The sequence below is a fragment of the Anser cygnoides genome, chromosome 18, assembly GCF_040182565.1.
Source record: "Anser cygnoides isolate HZ-2024a breed goose chromosome 18, Taihu_goose_T2T_genome, whole genome shotgun sequence".
In the NCBI taxonomy this organism is placed as follows: Eukaryota; Metazoa; Chordata; class Aves; order Anseriformes; family Anatidae; genus Anser; species Anser cygnoides.
In genome coordinates this window covers 2,405,877-2,423,989 of record NC_089890.1, presented here as the reverse complement: position 1 = coordinate 2,423,989, position 18,113 = coordinate 2,405,877, and the positions used below count along the sequence as shown (strand labels likewise).

Below are 18,113 nucleotides of genomic sequence, written 5' to 3'. Positions count from 1 at the left end.
TTTTTAGAGTTTAAATGAAGGAACCAGAACTGCTATTTTTGCAAAATAGGTCTAGGGGAAGCACTACAGCCCTATTCCAAGCACAAGGTAGAGGAGATACTCATATGGGCACAGTGGGAGCTTTGGGGCTTGCACTGTTTCTCCCAGCAGGCTACCCACTGTGATCTGGGTCCACATGGATGAAGACTACTTACCTGCATCAATTGTTTCCTTTAAAGCTTTAAGCTTTAAGCTGCTACAAGCAACTTTGGGGACAATCATTATCTTCATACTTATCTCCTCCAGCCAGACGGCTTGCAGCACATGGTGGACATTGAGGACCAGCAGCTGTGTGGTATGGTCTACAGTGAAAGGGAGAGCTCTGGATTAGCCAAGGGAGCATCTGCCCTTCAGGACATACGAACGTGGCTTAGCTGAACAGAGCAGCTCTCATGGTATGAAGCCTTGGTGGCAGCAGAGACAGGATTAAAACCTGTGGTCAATGTGCTCTTTCCAGAAAGACCTAGGCCCATCTGAGCTCAGGGAAACAGGCCCTGAATCTCTGGTAGGTCTAATAAAAGTGGTTCTGAGTCTTTAAGCAAGTGCCATGGAAAAACACATGGCATGGTCTGTCCCTTTGCTTTGAGATCTGTGTGTGGTGCCCACCAACCTCACCAGTCCTGATTTGACTTCCACCACTTCCAGAGGAGAAGTGAAATTCGTCTCTTTGGCATGCTAATGAGTCCTGTGCATCTGTTTCGCTCCTGAAGCGTTGATCCTGGCTCCGAACAGCCACAGCATTTATTCAGCCAGGAGCTCTTTTTGTAATAACAGGCTTTAAAATATGTAAATCTATTTTCAAAGCAAAATATAAACCTCAAATGTTCATGTATCCCTCAGAAGGAAGAAGGGGTCTCTGTCCTAATATTTTATGCAAATCTAGCTTTTGCTCTTGTACTTGGGCATGAATAAATATCAATGACTGCTTCAAAATGAGGAAAAAAAAAAAAACTTCATCCTTCATCAAAAGAAAAAAAACTTTATTTCTATTGCATAAATAATGGTAAAATTAAAATCTTTTTATACAGATTATATATTTACAGTAGTGTTTGGTTAGAGGAAACAGCCGATACATATGGCATTCGGTTTTCCTTTTATACACGTCTTTATACACTTGGGTAACTTGCAATAACATAGGATTTATTTAAGTTGCATGCCAAGTTAATTTATATTAATATTTACAGTGTTTTGTACAAAGTGATTTTTTTTTTTTAATTTTACTATTATGCTGCTGACTTGGTGAGTTGTTGTCTTTAATTAAAATGCCATGTCTTCTGTTAACAAGCAAAAATGGTCAATTTTTAACAATGAATGGTAAATGGCCTGAAAACAGTTGGAGATGAAATGATGACAAAAATGAGATGGATGCATTAGCGAAGAACTTAATTCCTCGAGATGAATCAGGACACACTGGTTACTTAGATCCTAGCATGGATTAAATGGTAACAGGCTGGATTCTGGGATTATTCCAGTTTAAGCCAATTAACTCCAATGAGTTACTTCTTATTTACTCTGGAGTCCGAGAGGAACTTCAGCTTTCTTCCTCCCACCACCCCAATTAAAATCTGAGAGAACACGAGCTGCTGCATGAAGCTGAAATAACTTTGGCTCCTCTGACAGAGATGGTGGGAAATGTCATGCCATTCTTGAATAGCTGCAATATGAAAATATGTGCACTTGTTTGACGATTGCTGTCAAATGGCAACCCCAGGGGCCTGATGCTGCAAATGCACTGGCAGCATGGTTTGAGTTTGGTGGGACTGCTCACAGGAGAGACGACATGCCTGAGTGTTGGCAAGACTGGAGGGGTAGCTACTAGAGCAAGCTCGACAGCTTTATATGGGATGGTCAAATGTCTACTTGTTGGCCAATGCAAGCTGATAAAGGAAAGTTGCATTACGGAACTCACCTAAAGCACTGTAAGATGAGTGGGTTTGAAGATGCTTATTCATGATGCTGGCAAATATTGGCCATGAACAGCTGTAGAAAAATAATTGGATGGAAAATGGAAATTCCATTTAGTAATACTCTTCAAGGCTACAAAGTATTTTGTTCTGTCTTGACAGAAAATAATAATAAATAATAATAATAAAAAAAAAGTATTTTCATGGTCAAATTGTCAAGTACTGATCACTAGATTCAGAGGAATTCCTTTTTCTCCCTTTTCCCCTCTTCTCATCCATTTTGGGCCTGAAATTCTTTACTAGTGAAGATGCCAAATTGAGGCAATTTTTCAGACTTTTGCCACTGGAACAAAAGTCTGAAAAACGTCAGACTCCACTTCATAGAGCTGCCTAAAACATGCTACTTGAACTGGAGAAAAACAAGATTTGTTTCTGATAATAACCAACAACATAGAGAGATTAAAATGTTTTGAGCCTTTTCTTTTTCTGCATTAAATTCCTTAGTTCCTGGGAAAGTAATAGGTTTTAAGTGATGCCAGGGAAATATAATTGCACTGTCAGAACTCAGTACAGTAAAATAATAGATTGAAAACCAGCAAGTTCTGTACATCTTCATCTGTGGAATGTAAGCATGATTCAGAGCCAAGAAAAAAAAAAAAAAAAAAGATACTTTATCAGATTCTCATTTTAGAAGAGTTGGTTTTTCTTCTTTCAAATAGTCATCCATAAAGCAGAAACTAAATAATTTATTACACGGGTGGATAAAATAGGGAACTTCATTCTTAGTGATCTTAATGTATTCCTCCTACAGCTTCTCTCTTCGCAGATCCAAGTCTGACTCGGGACTGTGAACCTCTTGCTTTTGTGCGATGACAGCCCTTGGCAGCGCGACTTGCTCTGGGCACGTGCACGGTACGTGCAGGGAAAGAGAGTCTTTCGTGGAAAAAAGCTGCAAAGTACCGGGCACCTTGCAAAGCAATGTGTCATCTTGAGCAGAGCCAGCACTGGACCTTGGATGGCCTTGCATGGTCCTCTGGGTGTCCCAGGAGATGCTTTGGTCTTTTGGAGCAGGCAGAAAGATGCAGTGTGTTCTTTCCATGGAATAAAGTGTTTGCCAGTAGGTACTTTGCTCATCCAAGTCTGTCAAAAAGACTTCATCCATCTCAAGTAGCATCCTTAGGAATGCTTCCTACCTGTTCTTGATTTACTTCCTCACTATCCTATTACTTATGGGAGAAAGACTGGCCTCAGCTTAAAACAGTGCATATACATATCTTTTTTTTTTTTTTTTTCCCAGAGTTTATGGAAATCTTTTATGTAAAGCAAGTAACATCCAGCTCTAACAGTTCATCATATCCAAAGTGAGCACCCAATAACCACCGAATAGCATGTATGAAGTCTCTCAGCAGGTGACACCCCAATATCCAGCTCTAGTTCACCTGGTAGCGGGGGCATGTAGCCAGGTCTCCTATACCTGCTCACAGGTGACCCCTGTCCTGGGGAGGTCTGTGAGCACCTCCACCACGACGGGGCGTCCTCTAACAGTTACCAGCACATTTGTAGGTACCCATCAAACTCAAAAATTAATTACTTCTTTCTTTTCAAGACTTTTTGTCCTTTGTCATCTCTATATGACCTCTACCAGCATGAGTACCAAATGCCCCTTTAAAGAGGGTTTCCAGTTGCCCACACTGTTTGTGGTTTTTAGTTCTCTATACTATTGCCAATACTGCATCTGATTATTAAAGCCTTCTCAGCGGTGGAGCCAGCGAGAGAGTCAGGCCCCAGTGAGGCCCTGAGGTGGTGCAGCCTGTTGTGGGCAAGTGCCTGCCCCTGAGGCCCAGCGCCATGCTGTGCTTGGCCTGCACAGTAAGGCCTCAGCTGAGGCCTTCGTGGCTGACCTGATGGTATGGCTTCAGATCTGACAGGTAATCCATGCTCCCATAGCAGCTTTTTGCTGGAATTCATTTCTCTGTGGCCTCTGAAGTGCCACATGCCTGCTGGTCCCTCGTTGGCTTCTCCAGGAGCAGATGCCTTGTGCTGCTTGAAAATCAGGCTGTGCCTTCAAAGTTAAAGCCACAAATGGTTCTCAGCAAAGCAGCCCTGCGCCGTGCAGGAGCAATAAGCCAAATCCTTCCCATCAGGACTGGTCCCTCCGTGACGGACGTGCCCAACAAGCCCAGGGCAGCCTGTGTTGAGCGGCACGTACACGGCCTTAATTTTATTTGCTCCCAAGCCAAACCAAACCAAAGCCTCTCTCAAGCTAAAACAATCATGGCCACCTCATATCTTTCCCTCTCTGCCAATCTGTTTAATTGCACACCTTATTTTTATATTTTGTGACTAAGCCAACAGAGTCATCATCTTCAGGGTGCTCAGAATTTGCTGATAATTTGCTAATCCATGAGCTGAACGGTTGTCCCGGGCTGCTGCGAGTCATTTGTCCAGCCTCGGTGTGGCTGGGAGTGTGTTTGCAATTGCTGTGTGTCACTCCAACTTGTGGCACACATGTCACGAACAGTGAGGGTTGCCATAGCAATATCCTTTTCATACAGAATTGCAGTGCTGAAAAGACACTTAAATTCTCATGTAACTGGCAAGAGCATAAGTTTAGTGCTTTTTCTGACAGCTCTACCTAGCCCTGCTGTAGTCTGGGTATTTTTTAAAGTATGTTAATTAGCACTTAAATAGGTTTTTTTTTTTCTTTTTCTTTCTTTCTTTCTTTTTTTTTTAAGTATGGGATGTGGGTTTTTTTATTTTTATTTCTTTGATTCTTCTACTTTCTTCCCCCTATACCTTTGCCATCAGGTTCCAATCAAAATTTTACTGCTCTATTTTTACCTACTGTCTGTAAAAGCAATAAAAAGCCCCTTTTTCCACCTCTTATGTAGAAGAAGAAGGAAAAAAAAAAAAGGAAAGAAGATAAATGGATGTTACATAAATGGAGCCAGGGAGGGAGGGAGGGAGGAGACAGAGGTCCAATGCTGCTGGCCAGGAAGGATGTGAAGGTGTAACTAGAAAGGTTGCTGGGGGTTGCTGGGAGTGGAAGGGTTGAAACGGCTTGGCCTGATCCATCCTGCATTGCCACTCACTACCAGAAGACCCTGACAGATTAAAGAAGGGATATCTTCGAGATGCCTTTAGATGAAGAAAGGCTGCTCTAGGAAGGAAGAGGAGACCTCTGGCAAGACATGGCACTGATTCATAACAGATAAATTGGGTTCCCCACAGAAAAAGCAAAACCAAAAAATCCCCAAATCCCGTACCCAGTAAAATCAGCGGGGAGTTTTGCAATGAACTCTACTGACCCCAGGCTATGGCTTTTACCAATATATTCATTATAAGTTTGGTTTTACAAATGGACCTTCAAGACAAAGAATTGTGCTGAACAATGACTATTTACATTTTTATGGAACATGCATGTAGAAATTATGGAGCCTCTAGAAAGCTTGGAGGAATGGAAAAGATTATCTTGTCTGTAAGGTAGCTGCTATAATTGGAGTCTGCCTGGTGTTAGCTGTCGGATGAGTGAGAAGAACGTGGAGAAAAGCCTGGTGTATGTTTACTTGTCTTTCTGTGCTAAGCGAAGAGGCAATGCTCTGCCCCATGGAGCTGCTGTGCTGAGGGGGGCTGGTGGGTCAGTGCCCACCTCTGCTCCATCTCCATCTGCTCTGCTTCTCACATCCACTCCAGCACAATCCCAGGAAAAAAAAAAAAAAATCTTAGTAAGTACCACTCAGTGGTAAGTAACATTTAGACTTTTTTCTGCTGCCCCCACCAATTCATGTGCCCCTGAGACCTAAAAATGTGGATGACAGTTCCCTCAAAAAGATCTCCAAGCTCATTATCTGCAATATCCAGCACAGTGAGCGTTGGGAGCACCCCTGGTTTTCCCCAGCGGAGTGAATCCTTTGCTTGAGCTTGCCTATGATTTTCTGCTGTTGGTTAAGTCTGCTCCTGCCCTATAGGAAACACAAATCCCTCCATCTTCTGGGAGATGTAAAAATTTTAGCGGAATGTTTTGTGGTTGACCTCTATTAGTCACAGCGGAACAGAAATACAGAAGTGTGTGTTTGTGGAAGGCAGAAAAACAACTCAGCCGCTTTGGAAATGACAGCTGTCGTCTTCAGATATGGAGGGGGGCACCAGGAAAATGGCAACATGGAAGTGGGCGACTACAACACACACCTAAAGACAAAATCCTAAGCAGTGACATGAGTTTAAAAGGGTAGTGGGAGACAGAACAATGAGAAACACGTTTTCAAATTAGGCTACGAAAAAGAAATACAGGTTAAATATTATCAATTGAACTTGTAACCAAAAAAAAAAAAAAAAAAGACCTGAAACAAGTCTTTGGGATGGATCCAGGCTTAAGCCAATGACTGCTGTGTAGGACGAGGGAAGCTCATGGTCCACAATCCCTCTGGGAGCCATCCTGCCCCCTCTCATGACACAGGAAACAGTCATCTACGTTCCAGGAGCAGGATCTCACTGTTCCTTGGTGTTTCTGGAGCTTGCCCAGCTGGCAGCATGAAGCCACCGCAGCTCTGACTCCTGCGTGAACGCTTCCCGCACTGGCTCCGCATGTGCCGGCTGCAAATATCTCCCATGAGGTCAAGGAAACCAAATCTCTCCCAGGGATGACACGCAGATGCACAGTTCATCTGAAGGTAAATGCAAGGATTTGTATCATGTTTAAAAGGAGAAACACTTTCAGATGTAATCCTGGCTCCAGGAGTGTGCAGTCCCTGCACTTTCCGCGGGATGTGTTGTGTCTCTTGTTTGCATCACTCCATCTTCTCCTTGCTGCACATTAAAATCTCTTCCAGGAAAAATAACTAACACTTGCGGGATCTGAAAGTCTGACACACTGCATAACATATGGCGGTATGCTCAAGTTTGATTCCTTCTTCTCTTGCTGCAGCCTGCTTTCCAGCTCATCCTCTCTAGAGCCCGTCCATGGGATGGGTGAAGCGGTGGCAGTGGTGGTGGGATGGCTCCAACGAGGGTCTGGAGCAGCTGGCTGGTCAAAACCCACATCACCACACAGGTGAATATGCAATGTCTCTCATGAGAAGGTGTCTGACGGAGGATTCACTGCAGATTACAACCAGGGCAAATGAAATAAAAATCGGGCAGGTGAGGAGCAGGGAGAAAAGCTGAGAAAGAGCCTTCCTTATGGTTTTGGTCTCAGATAAGGTTGTTGAAGACCAATATAGTGAGAGGGCAAGACTTCTGGAAAGAAAATGTTTTTGAATATGCAAGTGGGACCAAAGAGAAGGCTGGCGCTGGTGGTTGCAGTTGGCTGGAAGACTGTGCACAAATTGCAGGAATGCCCATGTGTGAAAGCAGGTGGTGGTTCTTAAACCCTGATCCGCGGTGGGAAAAAATGGCAAACAGACTCATGCTACCCCACAGTCTGGTGTCAAAGGTGGCATTTATGAAGCAAAAATAGACATTTTGTATGATGCTGGCAAATTCTCCTCTTTTTACTTTGAAAATACTGTACAAGGATGCTCTAGCTCCCCTCTAATGCCGTAAACTCAAAGGCATGGTCATAAGGGAAAAACAAAGTGAAGCTGAAGTACACGAAATAAAATGAACAAGACTTGCTTGTGGCAATGCTACGATCAACTTCCTGGGAATGTGGGCCCGGCGGAGAGCTATGCAAAATAGTCAGTTGGCCCCTAGGTTAAAAGACAGCCCCGCTGCAATGAGTCACGAGGCTGTGCCTCCTTGAAACTGCAAAACAGACCGCTGGATGAAAGTGTCTTCCAAGTTGCCATTGCTGTTTTGAAGCAATAATTCAGAACTCCTGTATATTTTTTTTATTGCATTAGGAAACAAAACCTTTAAAGCATTAAGACAGCCCTTTTATGTCCCTGCCAAAAGGATGTAGTTGATTCACAAGACACGTTACGCTGCTGGCCCCAGGCTCCTTGTCGAATGGTGCGTTATCTGCCTGCCTCTGTCTCTTTGCCGTGTGAGAGTCGGTTCGGGGGAAGCTCACCCGGTGGCATGCGCATGCATGGTCAGTTTGGTTCACAGTGTCATGGCGAGAGGCTACTCCATGCCGCTCCGCAGGATCTGGTTGGCCGCAATCAACATCACGCTTATAATAAAGGCCATGGCAAATGCGCAGATAAGGCTCTTCCGTACACAGGTCTGTCTGTTCTGTTTCTGGGCGTGCACTGCAGGAAAGACAAGATAAAGATCATAGCATCATAGAATCACAGGATGGCTTGGTTTGGAAGGGAACTTAAAGACCATCTAGTTCCAACCTGCTGGGGAGTTACTCGATGAGTTCCTCGGCCAAAGAAACATTTTTACTTTCCACTGGGATCAACTGAGCTCGGAAATCTTCCTTCTCCTCAATGTATACCCACCTTTGGCTGAACCCTCTAGCTCATACTTTGAAGATCCCCTGTGCTGGCCAAGTGTTACCTCCCCTTGGAGACCATTGGGGTGAATGCTGTTGGGATTTCCAAATAATCAACCTTACCATTCATTACTTCCATACCAATTTTCCTATTAGACTGCCCTCTTGTACTGCAGGAATGCCTTCTTCACTCACATTGGCTTTGAAAACCTTCAAATGCCTGAAGATTTAAGTGTTTCAGTTGATCTGGGTAGGGGTAGGTTTTTTTTTAAAGTTCTTTATGAAGTTCTCTATGCATTTCTTTTATTAGAAATATTGGTCTTCTGTGAATCCCCTTAGACATGTCCAGGTTTTTCCAGTTATAGGTCAAATGGGAGCAAGCAGAGATTCAAGATGTGCTCCCTGACACTGCTTAAAAAACCACTGTGATCATTCCCATGAGTATGCATAGTACATTAGTAATTTTTTTGAACTGTCTTTAGGTTTCCTGTGCCTAAGCAAAATCAGACTTACTAAGAACCTTTTCAAATGAATGCTTGCAGAACAATTGTCAAAAGAGGTGAGAGCAATTTGCAGCAGTTAAAATGCAGACAAATGGGATTTTTAACATTTGACATATTTTACGTAATTATATTTTTAAGTTTAGCAAGAAGTATACATGTTGCGGTCTGCTAAAGCCAGTTCATGTCTCTGCCTCAGTCTCCCTACCTAAGAATACCAGAACAATATATTGTACTGGGGTTCCATGAAGATTAATATTTGAAAAGGTTCTGAAGGTCCTGCAAGATGGACACAGAAAGCCACAAGATCCTCACACACATATATGGGTAGTAACGCACCGTCCTTTTTAGGTACAACAAGGGATTTACCCACCTCCTTTTTCCCATGGATGCTCGCACTGGTGATGATGGGAGACTTTCAGATGGTTTGACAACAAGCTCAGAATTACAATAAAACCAAAATGTGACCAGAAAAAGGCTCTGAGTGCCCAAGCTGTGAAAAGTCCAGGAGGATGTTTCGAGCATACACAGAAATAAAACCTTATTTTGATCCAGGCTTGAACCTCATCACACGGAGAGAGGGGAGCACCGGATGCTGCATTTCAAACACTTGTTTCATCCCTCCTTGCCTCCTCTGGCCAGGATTTAGCAGTGTCTGTGTCCTAATCCCAGCTCCCATGCGGTCCCTGAGTATCAGCTCAGTGCCGGAGGCACAAGAAGCCCTCGTTAGGCAGCACTTTGAGTCAAAATGCCGAGGGCAGGGAAATGTTGCACAACCATTGCTCCAAGGGACTCACTGTATTCTGCTCAGATAATGAAATCCCCCTTATGGCAGCCTCCTAAATTACTTGCTTTCTGCTTGCGTGGCTCTACTCCTTGATTCCTTCGTTTGCTTTTATAACGCACACAGAATCAATACTGTAGTTCCTTGGTTTTGTGCATGATGCCCCAGTGCTTTGAAAAGCTTGTTAAATAACAGCTTTGGTTATTCTGGTTTTATTTTTCTGTTATTTATGCACTTTGAAAACTCTCCCAGCCAGCAAACAAAACAGTGGCATAAACCATCACGGTCAGTGTTGCCGTTCAACACAGGGCTCTGATGCCAGTTACTATGACTGGGAGAGCAGTTGAAGACTGGCCATGACTTTCTGCAATGGCATTTTCCTATTCAATGGAAAAGAGTAAAGCATATTCAGTATTTCTTGCAGAATTGCTCCTGAAGCAATTTCTTCAGTCTTCTGTTATACTATCAAGTCAAAATAGAGCTTAAAGATAGCAGGATCCAGGTAAGTCATTGGTATTGTTCTTTACCTACTGAGAAGCTGAAGTTGCTGATTTTTTTTAATTGTTAACACAATTTCATGCTGCCCTGGGAGCAGTCTATGAATTGTCCTCTTAAATATGAACACCCTCTTGCCCTTCCTGTAAATGACGAGGTTTTGCTTTCAATTCCCTCATTTCTTCAAATTCATAGATCCTTTGAGCATGGCACCTGTTCTTTTTCCTGCTGGTTTCCATAGTGGGCATTGTCACAGGTCTGAATTATTGATGTGTTTTGCATTTTGTTGCCAATAGGACTTTTTAATACCCAAGGGACATGCAGGTGTTTGGACGTGAGTTGTTTCCTTGAACATGGTCAGAGCCAGAAGTTTCTGCTGAGATGTCCCAGTCTGTTCCCAACACAACCGTTCAATGTAAAGGAAATCTCAAGAATCAAAAGCACATCAAGACTCATCCTTCACCTTCTCAGCATGCAGAGGATACGCTGGTAGGGAGGACTTGGACAAGGGGTGGCAGAGAGCTACCATCTGTAACTTCTCCACCTGGACCTAGGCTCAATGGGTACATCAGTCCACTGGCTGTGACTGCCAGGCTGGTTGTGATGCCCACAGTGGGGCTGAGAAGCTCAGAGTGAGCATTGAGAACCCTCTCCCCTGCAGATTTAAGCTTGCTAATGTGATCAGCTACAGTGTATTTATAGTGACTTTTGTCATTACTCTGCCAAAGGTGAGTTAGCTGAGGAGCGGATGCTCCTAACGCTTATCCAGGGAGAGCAGGGAGAGGACCTGTGGCAGCTCTTGCACATCCAGTTAATTTGAATGTCAGGGCTGAGGATGAAATACCCATGGCTGGCAGCACAGGTCACTGTAACTATCCAGCACTCTTGTTTGCCAAGAGCTTAATGTCATGAGCATTTGGATAAAGGGACCTGCCACATGAATGATTTTTGTACTACAAATTTTTGCTAGTGCGATGTCATTGTAAAAGGTTGTCCTTTCCTTGTGTCTTTTCCCATAAAATCACACACTCTTCTTGGCTCTGAGCTTCGTTGTCCTGCCCTAAGCATTAATGAAAATAGTGAGAAGGGCTGAAGATACAACTCCGCCTCCCTTCTGGTTGTGTTCTTTATTGTCAAGGCTGGTGTGGGCTGCTTGTACTGAGGAGCTGCGCATTTTCATTGCTTTGCTCTTCATCAAGTAGAAGGCTAACAAAACTCCCTAGAAATGTGTAGGAGGGAAAGTTGTAATGTGAGCCTAGATCTGACGTCTTGCAAATGACTCTCACGTTCAGAGTGAGCTGAACAAAATCCTGGACTTGTCTCTGACCATAATACAAATTTTGTACTTGGTTTAAAATGTGCGTGTGGTTGTGTGTGTGTACGAGTATGAGAGAGAGAAATAACTTACATCATCTGTGTTGATATACAATAAATATTATCAAGTTTAGTTGCAAAGGTCTTATTAGGACAAGAAGCCAATATAGCAAAATTTTGAGAATTACAGAAATTTGTATTTGTACTTTTCCTGATAGTAATGTTTCGTGTCCATGGAGGAAGGTCTCGGTGATCCTTTTTGATGGCAAGAACATGCCCAGGGGTGACAGTGGGTGGAGATGCCCCATTGCAGCACCGTACTGAAAATATCTGCTGTCTCTCCTCCCTTAGGAGTCATTCCCAAATCTCAGTGAAAACCACGAGGGCCTAACTTGGCTTCATTCCTACCCATAATTAAAGGCACTTTAGAGGGGTGGATGAAATGTACATTAAATATAGATGTGAACCTCTAAGCTAGTCCCTTTAGGCTACCTTTACAGTTGAAAGAAATAGGTGTTTTTTTACAGCGCAGTTCACCCCATCCCAATGTAGTGCTTCGTATAAATTAGAGGAATTGTATCCATAAAGTATCTTTTTCTCTCCACTAATTAAGTGAGCGAAGGGTGACGAACTTACATAGAGATACTTCTTAATACTAGGCTGAGATGCTGCCCAGCCTTCATGACAGCTCTCCCTTGTTGCCATCAGTCTATGACATGAGTCCCTATCATTCCTGCTTCTGAGTCCTCTGGGGAATTTTGTGTTTGGGAAATGGGAATGCTTACAACAGCTGTGTCTCCTCTGGCACAAGTAGGTTCTTCAAGTAATGGCATGTCCAGCCTTGAGAGCTGCGGGGACATAACCTGCTCTCAGTCTGCCTTTCCTGGGAGAAATGCTCATGTCAGAGCTGCTGTGGACCAGAACTATCCCCTTCTTCTGGGACCTGGAGCAAAACTTAGCATCTTGGTTGACAGTGTTTCGTTGATCTTTAGTCTCTGGTGGATTTGTATGTGTGTGTATGTATTTCTAACAACATCTAAAAAAAGGTCTGTTTTGCTTCTAGGTTCTGCCTAGCACCAGCAATGCCAACATCCCACGAGGAAAGCTGTTCTTGCTGTACTTTTGGAAGCTGGGACTTCCAAAATGAGATGCTGAGCATTTTGGTTTTCGGACCCATTTTTTTTTGCGACTGGGATAATTCACCCAAGTACCGACGCTGAAAGAAGCCTGCATGCCTCTCGCAGCAGTGACAGCTGGCGCATGTCTCCACTGAATCAGCAGGTCAGTGGGGACTAACAGCTCCATTCATGTAAGTAAGCATCCCTTCCTCCCTGCCGCTCTCTGTGAGGAAAAAAAAATGTTGCTTGGCTTGGTTTGAAGAGTGTTGCTGCTTGCCTCCCTCCTGCAGGCTTTTTAAAATTCAGCCGTGCTCTTCTCTACATCTTTTCTGCAGTATTTAGCACAGGATGACTGTGCTGGATACAGCATCTGAATCCCATTAATTAGCCAGGCTAAGAATCGCACTAATATGCTTATCCTTTGCTTTGTTTTGATGCTTCATTATCTCTACCTGGTGCCCTTTCAGAGGCTACTTGACCCCTCAGAGTATCAGGATTTCCCACAAATGGATGATGTAAAGTGGCATTTCAGTGGGTGGGAAAGCACCAGGGTGATGTGCAGAAGCCCTGAGTTTCTCTATATATATCTCCCTGGACTTTTTGCACTTGAGATGATTTTTATGTTTGGTTGTTACAACCAGCAACGATTTGGAGCACCATGAGTTCCTCTGACCTAGAAGCTGATTTATTTGCCAGGAGTCCATGGGTATCTGTACTGTGAATAAATGCACGGTTTGGGCTTTGTCGGTAATATTGTCTGCTGTGCTGCTACACTGAGGGGAAAAATAGACCAGGTTGGCTATGTTTGACACAAATATTTCTTTTCATTTCCTAAGAGGCACTGAAGCTGGCCTGTGAATTTCATTTTATTGTTGGCTCCAAAGTGAAACAGCCCAAGTACCACCCTGTGGCTCTGCAAACCATCAGATATAAAAGTTGCTTTGGGCATACTCCAAGGTTAGGGGACAACTGAGAAAGAAAGGGTTTTGGTATTGGCTCAAAAGCTGCGTGGACTAGTAGTAGACTGAGCATTGATCTCAAAGCTGAGAAGTCCTGAAGTAGCTCCACGCTAACTCTGTGCAACCTTGCCCATTGCATGTCGTGGCCCAGGCTGAGTTTTACAAAGGAAGCAGAAAGAAAATAATAGTACAGAAACTTTCTCTCTCACCTTCGAACTCTGTCTGACAGTTGCCAGAGTTTTCATTTAAACTCTCCTCTTCATTGATAATGATGTTCTCAATGTCCTTCATCGTTAAGTGGTCCCGGAAGGCGTGGTAGAGGATGTGTTTCAGCTCTTCTAGTGTTATCCTCTGCATGTCGAACTGTGGGAAGAGAACCGAGTTAGACGCGGCCAGCAGGAACAAGCGTGGTACTGGGAGGAAGAGAGGCATGTGGGCACATCGCAGTTCCTTACTTGTGGTTTTTTCAACCTCATTTCAACACCTCAATATAACTTTGCAAATTTTGCTCTTTTGGGTTCATTTAACACTAACAGTGTGAATAATTCAACTGGATGTAGCTAGAGCTCTTGCAGCTTACTTATTGCTGGTAGAGCTGTAGAAAAGCAAGGGGTTGTTTTCCAGGCTGGAAGTACAGCAATCCAGTATCAGCCCTGGCAATCCTGGAAGAGGTAAATCCCTCAGAAATTCCCCTGGCACCTCTAATGCCTTGCCATGAGCCACAACCTTCTCTCTGCCCTGTTTTTCCTCCTAGCTGCAGTGTGGAGAGCACAAGCAGAGAACATTTCCCTCACAGAAATGTAGATCCAGTAGGTAAATGCTGTTTCTGCATATACCAGATAAACGCTTTAAAACCAGATTACTCCTACAGAATATGTAGAAATGAACATTTTGCAGCAGAGGAACTTTGCACAGGTGTAAGGTTCATGGTATTAACATCTGCTAATGGTACACAAGAGAGGGGGTACCCACTGTCTGACTGGCAGCCCAAGGGAGGAGACTAGCCTCTCCGAGCCATCGGTGCAGGCACTGAAGAAGGATGGAAGCGCTCTGAGCCCCCCCGCATCTCCTCCTGCGCTGCTGCTGATAGGCAGATGGTGAGCCTGCATCTCAGCACGTGAGCAGCACCTTGACGTCTCAGCCCTTACAGCCCCAAACACAGGCTTGCCAGCACCAAACAGCAAGCACCGGGGCTTGTACACCCTTATCCAAACTGCCTACCTTCGAGAAACCTCAGAAAAACCAAACAACCCTGGCTTAACACTGTGGTGGAGGAAAGGCGATGCAAACTTGTGCCCACTTCTGCAATTGAGAGTGTGGCGATAATGCATGATCAGATCACATAGCTGGCATTTCGGAAACAGTACAGCATAAATCCCCCATCCTTTCCCCCAAGGTTGATAAGGACAGGACAAACCTTATCAGCTCTGAGCCGCCCGGTGTGTTATCTAAGGTTGTCTTCCCTGACCACTGCTCCACGCCTCATTGCACAGATACAAAATCATTAATTCTCAAAGTGATTAACTGAGGGAAATAAGTGCACTGTGATTAAACCTGGGCCTCAAAGTATTTATGTGTTTCTGTGTGCATAGAAGCAGATTTGCACGCATCCATATGTATTAATCTATCTATCCTTAGAAACACTGATTTTTACAGTTCTATTTATTTATTTCATGCAATGATTTAAAACTTGGTGCAGAAAATCTGCAGAAAAGTGAACAGCAGGGGTACAGTGGACAGACAGTTCCTGTTTTTTTGCCCCAGATGAGTTTTCTGAAACTCTGATTTGGTTGGTATGCTTGTTTTGTTGCTTTCCTTGTTCCTCAGGGATTCGATATTCATGCTGCCCAGCTAAAAATAGCGAGCGCACAATTGTCACCAGTGGTCCCCTGCTGCACAGTTCAAAGTTGGATTGCAACCCCCCCTGTTATTTAGTCACATATTTCCAGCTTTATTTATTGTGCATGAGGAAATTTCACCACCAATAATCTGTCTTCTTATATGTTAAAAGAGCAAGTAAAATCAAGCAGCTGTGTACTTCACAACTATGATTATGAAAAGCATTTCTCCTGGCAAATAAAGGTGTGGAAACTGGGGCTAATGTGTATGCTTGTCTTACAGCAGTGTCAGGAGCTGTCATTAGCGGAGGTTTGCGGAGTGCCTTGAGGCTGCCCAGGGTGTGCATCCCTCCCGGCTGGCTTCCTGCAGCACCACGGAGGTGTACTCGCGGGCAGCAGCAATGCTTTATCACCTGCCACCCAGTCCTGCTCGCCTTTGAAGTTTTTCTCTTGGCAGAGCTCAAGCCTGAACTTTGGCCCTGGTGTCTTCCTAAGTCCACCCTATGCTGAAACCCGTAATTTCACCCAGTGGTCAATTTGTATCAGCAGCAGCAGCCTGACAGCATGGGGTTAACCCATCACATCTCATCAGGGTGTAATGTTCAACCTGTGCTGGAGTTTTCTTACTGTTCTTGGCTCAAAAAAAGTTATCTGAGGCAATACAAACATTTTGTCCCCCCTGTTTTTTATGGGTTTATTTCCACTCTCCCTCCCACCCACTCCCCCTTCAGGGAATGATCTTAGAAGTTGTTCAAAATTTGTGTTCACCAGCGCGGTTGGATGCTCAACCCCTATGAGTGCTTCAAAGAACCAGAGCACTGTCTGTGTAATCTGATCTTTACTTGTGGCCTCCGAGGATTTCTGCAGTGTTGTGTTAGGCTCCTTTAGACTTAATGGAAGTGCTCAAAGACTTCATCTGGGCAGGGTAGTTGAGGACAAGGGACCTCCTGTGTATGATGCATGCATGCTGGCCTTGTGGAGGGTACAAGACACAGTCCCCTGTGCTGGCATATGCTGCTCCTTTCCTTTTGCTCTTAGGAATCATGGCAGGTCTCTCTTTATACCAGCACTGCCACTAACAAGCTTTTGCAGAGTCTACCTATTGCCTTGCTTCAGGCTACCTGGATTACAAACACAGACACAGACATCTGCTGGTCTTAACAATGTGAAAACAGTAATGACTTGTGCGTTTGGGGGTATTCCTGTACCAGTCAGTGTGTCTAACGGGACATAATTCTCTTGCCAAATACACATCTGTTGCTGTGTCTCCAGCTCCTACTTTTAAGCTTGATGTTAATATAGGGAGAAAATATTTTATATTGTTCCATTACTATTTTGTCTTCTAGGAGGAAGAACCATCTCAGATGGGTGTCAAAATCACCATTGCTGGCTCATGCCCTGAGTGTTTGGCCTGTTTGCATGCATACATTCATTGCTCTTGCTTTGCTCTCTGCTCCAGTACTTGCATGCAGGAGGTGTTTCCTCCATCATCAGCACAGGAGTTTGTCCAGACTGGGCTTGAGCTCAGTGCAGCCAGAGACAATAGTTTGCATCGGGTTTGGACTCCCAGGTAATTTCTTCTATTATCATTGCTCTCCAATCTGGCAGCTTCCCTGATTCACTTTTCAATTACTCTGGCTTTTTATTGTCGTAATGACAGTAACCAGGGAGCAACTCTTAACTTTTATTGGCTCTGCTGAGAGGAAAACTGTGACGGTTGCAAGCTGAAAACTTTCTATAGGATTTATAATTAGGAGAAATCAATGATGTCGTTTCTGAGTCGGTGCTTTTGGAATACACTGTAAGCAGTGCTATAGAAACAAACCGTACCTAGTGCTGATGCTCAAATGCCCCATGCAGTGAGAACCCTGAATGAAAACCTGCACTAGTTACAGGTGTGTTTGGCTTCTTATGGAGAGCACCAGGAATTGTCCACTGCGGTTTAGTGGACTTGAGTAACTGTAACCAGCAGACACATCTCATGTTGTCCCAAGAGACACTCTGGGACATTTTGGAAAATGGACCTGATCCAACACAGTCCCTTGCTTTGAATTCCCTGCTGAGAATGAAAGCACAGTCCTGACCAGTTCCTTCAGTCTTCCTACACGCGGTTTCCAAAGTTTGCAGCTAACTGACAGCTGTCATGGCTGCAGAGCACTGCTTTCACTGCTGGTACCTTTTGCAGACACTGCTATATCATATCTGGCACATTCTCCTTCTGCTCTATGCAGGGAAGTGACCCTATGAGAAGCGCTTGGTTCTTCAAAGAGTTAAATGCTGAAATAATACTTATGATAATTTCCTTTAATATCACCTCAGCTTTTGAAAAAAGTGGTAGAGCTCCTTTCTTGAATCCCAAGTTGGCCTCGCTGCTGAGCAGAGTGGGCGATGTCAGGATAGGACCCTGCATGGCACACTGAGTGGGGCTGTTCAGGTGACCCGCAACTTCTCTCAAAGCTGCATCAATAAAAAGCCTCGCCAAGGGGCAGGACTGGCTCCTCTGGCAGCTATGGCTTTAGCTAGGACAGTGCTTGGATACCAACTTGTCCTGAGCCTATTGGGCACAAGTTTGGCCCATGTAAGCCATCTGACAAGGTCTTCTGCCATTGAGGACTCCATATGAGCCTTGTGCCTATTGATGTGCCAGACTGTGGTGGGAGAATGAATCAGCAGAGGGGAGAGCAGGCTCTTTCCTGGTGCTTTTGAAAACCAGGTCTGCAGTTCCAAAAGCTTCAGGTTTCATAGATTTCTTGTTTGTGGTAGCCGAACAAAAAATAATTTGT

The 18,113-nt window shown here is 44.2% G+C and overlaps 1 protein-coding gene across 5 annotated transcripts in view; it reads right to left on the bottom strand.

Moving 5' to 3' along the window:
* Window positions 1-998: 998 nt before the first annotated feature.
* Window positions 999-18,113, bottom strand: part of CALN1 (calneuron 1) — a 159,157-nt gene continuing 142,042 nt past the window's right edge. For all 5 annotated transcript variants that reach the window (XM_066979563.1, XM_066979561.1, XM_066979562.1 and 2 more), the window contains 2 exons: window positions 13,702-13,855; window positions 999-8,134 (listed from right to left, as the gene is read on the bottom strand). In XM_066979563.1, coding sequence (XP_066835664.1) covers window positions 8,007-8,134; window positions 13,702-13,855 — 282 coding nt within the window. In that variant the 3' untranslated portion in view covers window positions 999-8,006. The remainder of the gene's footprint in view (window positions 8,135-13,701; window positions 13,856-18,113) is intronic.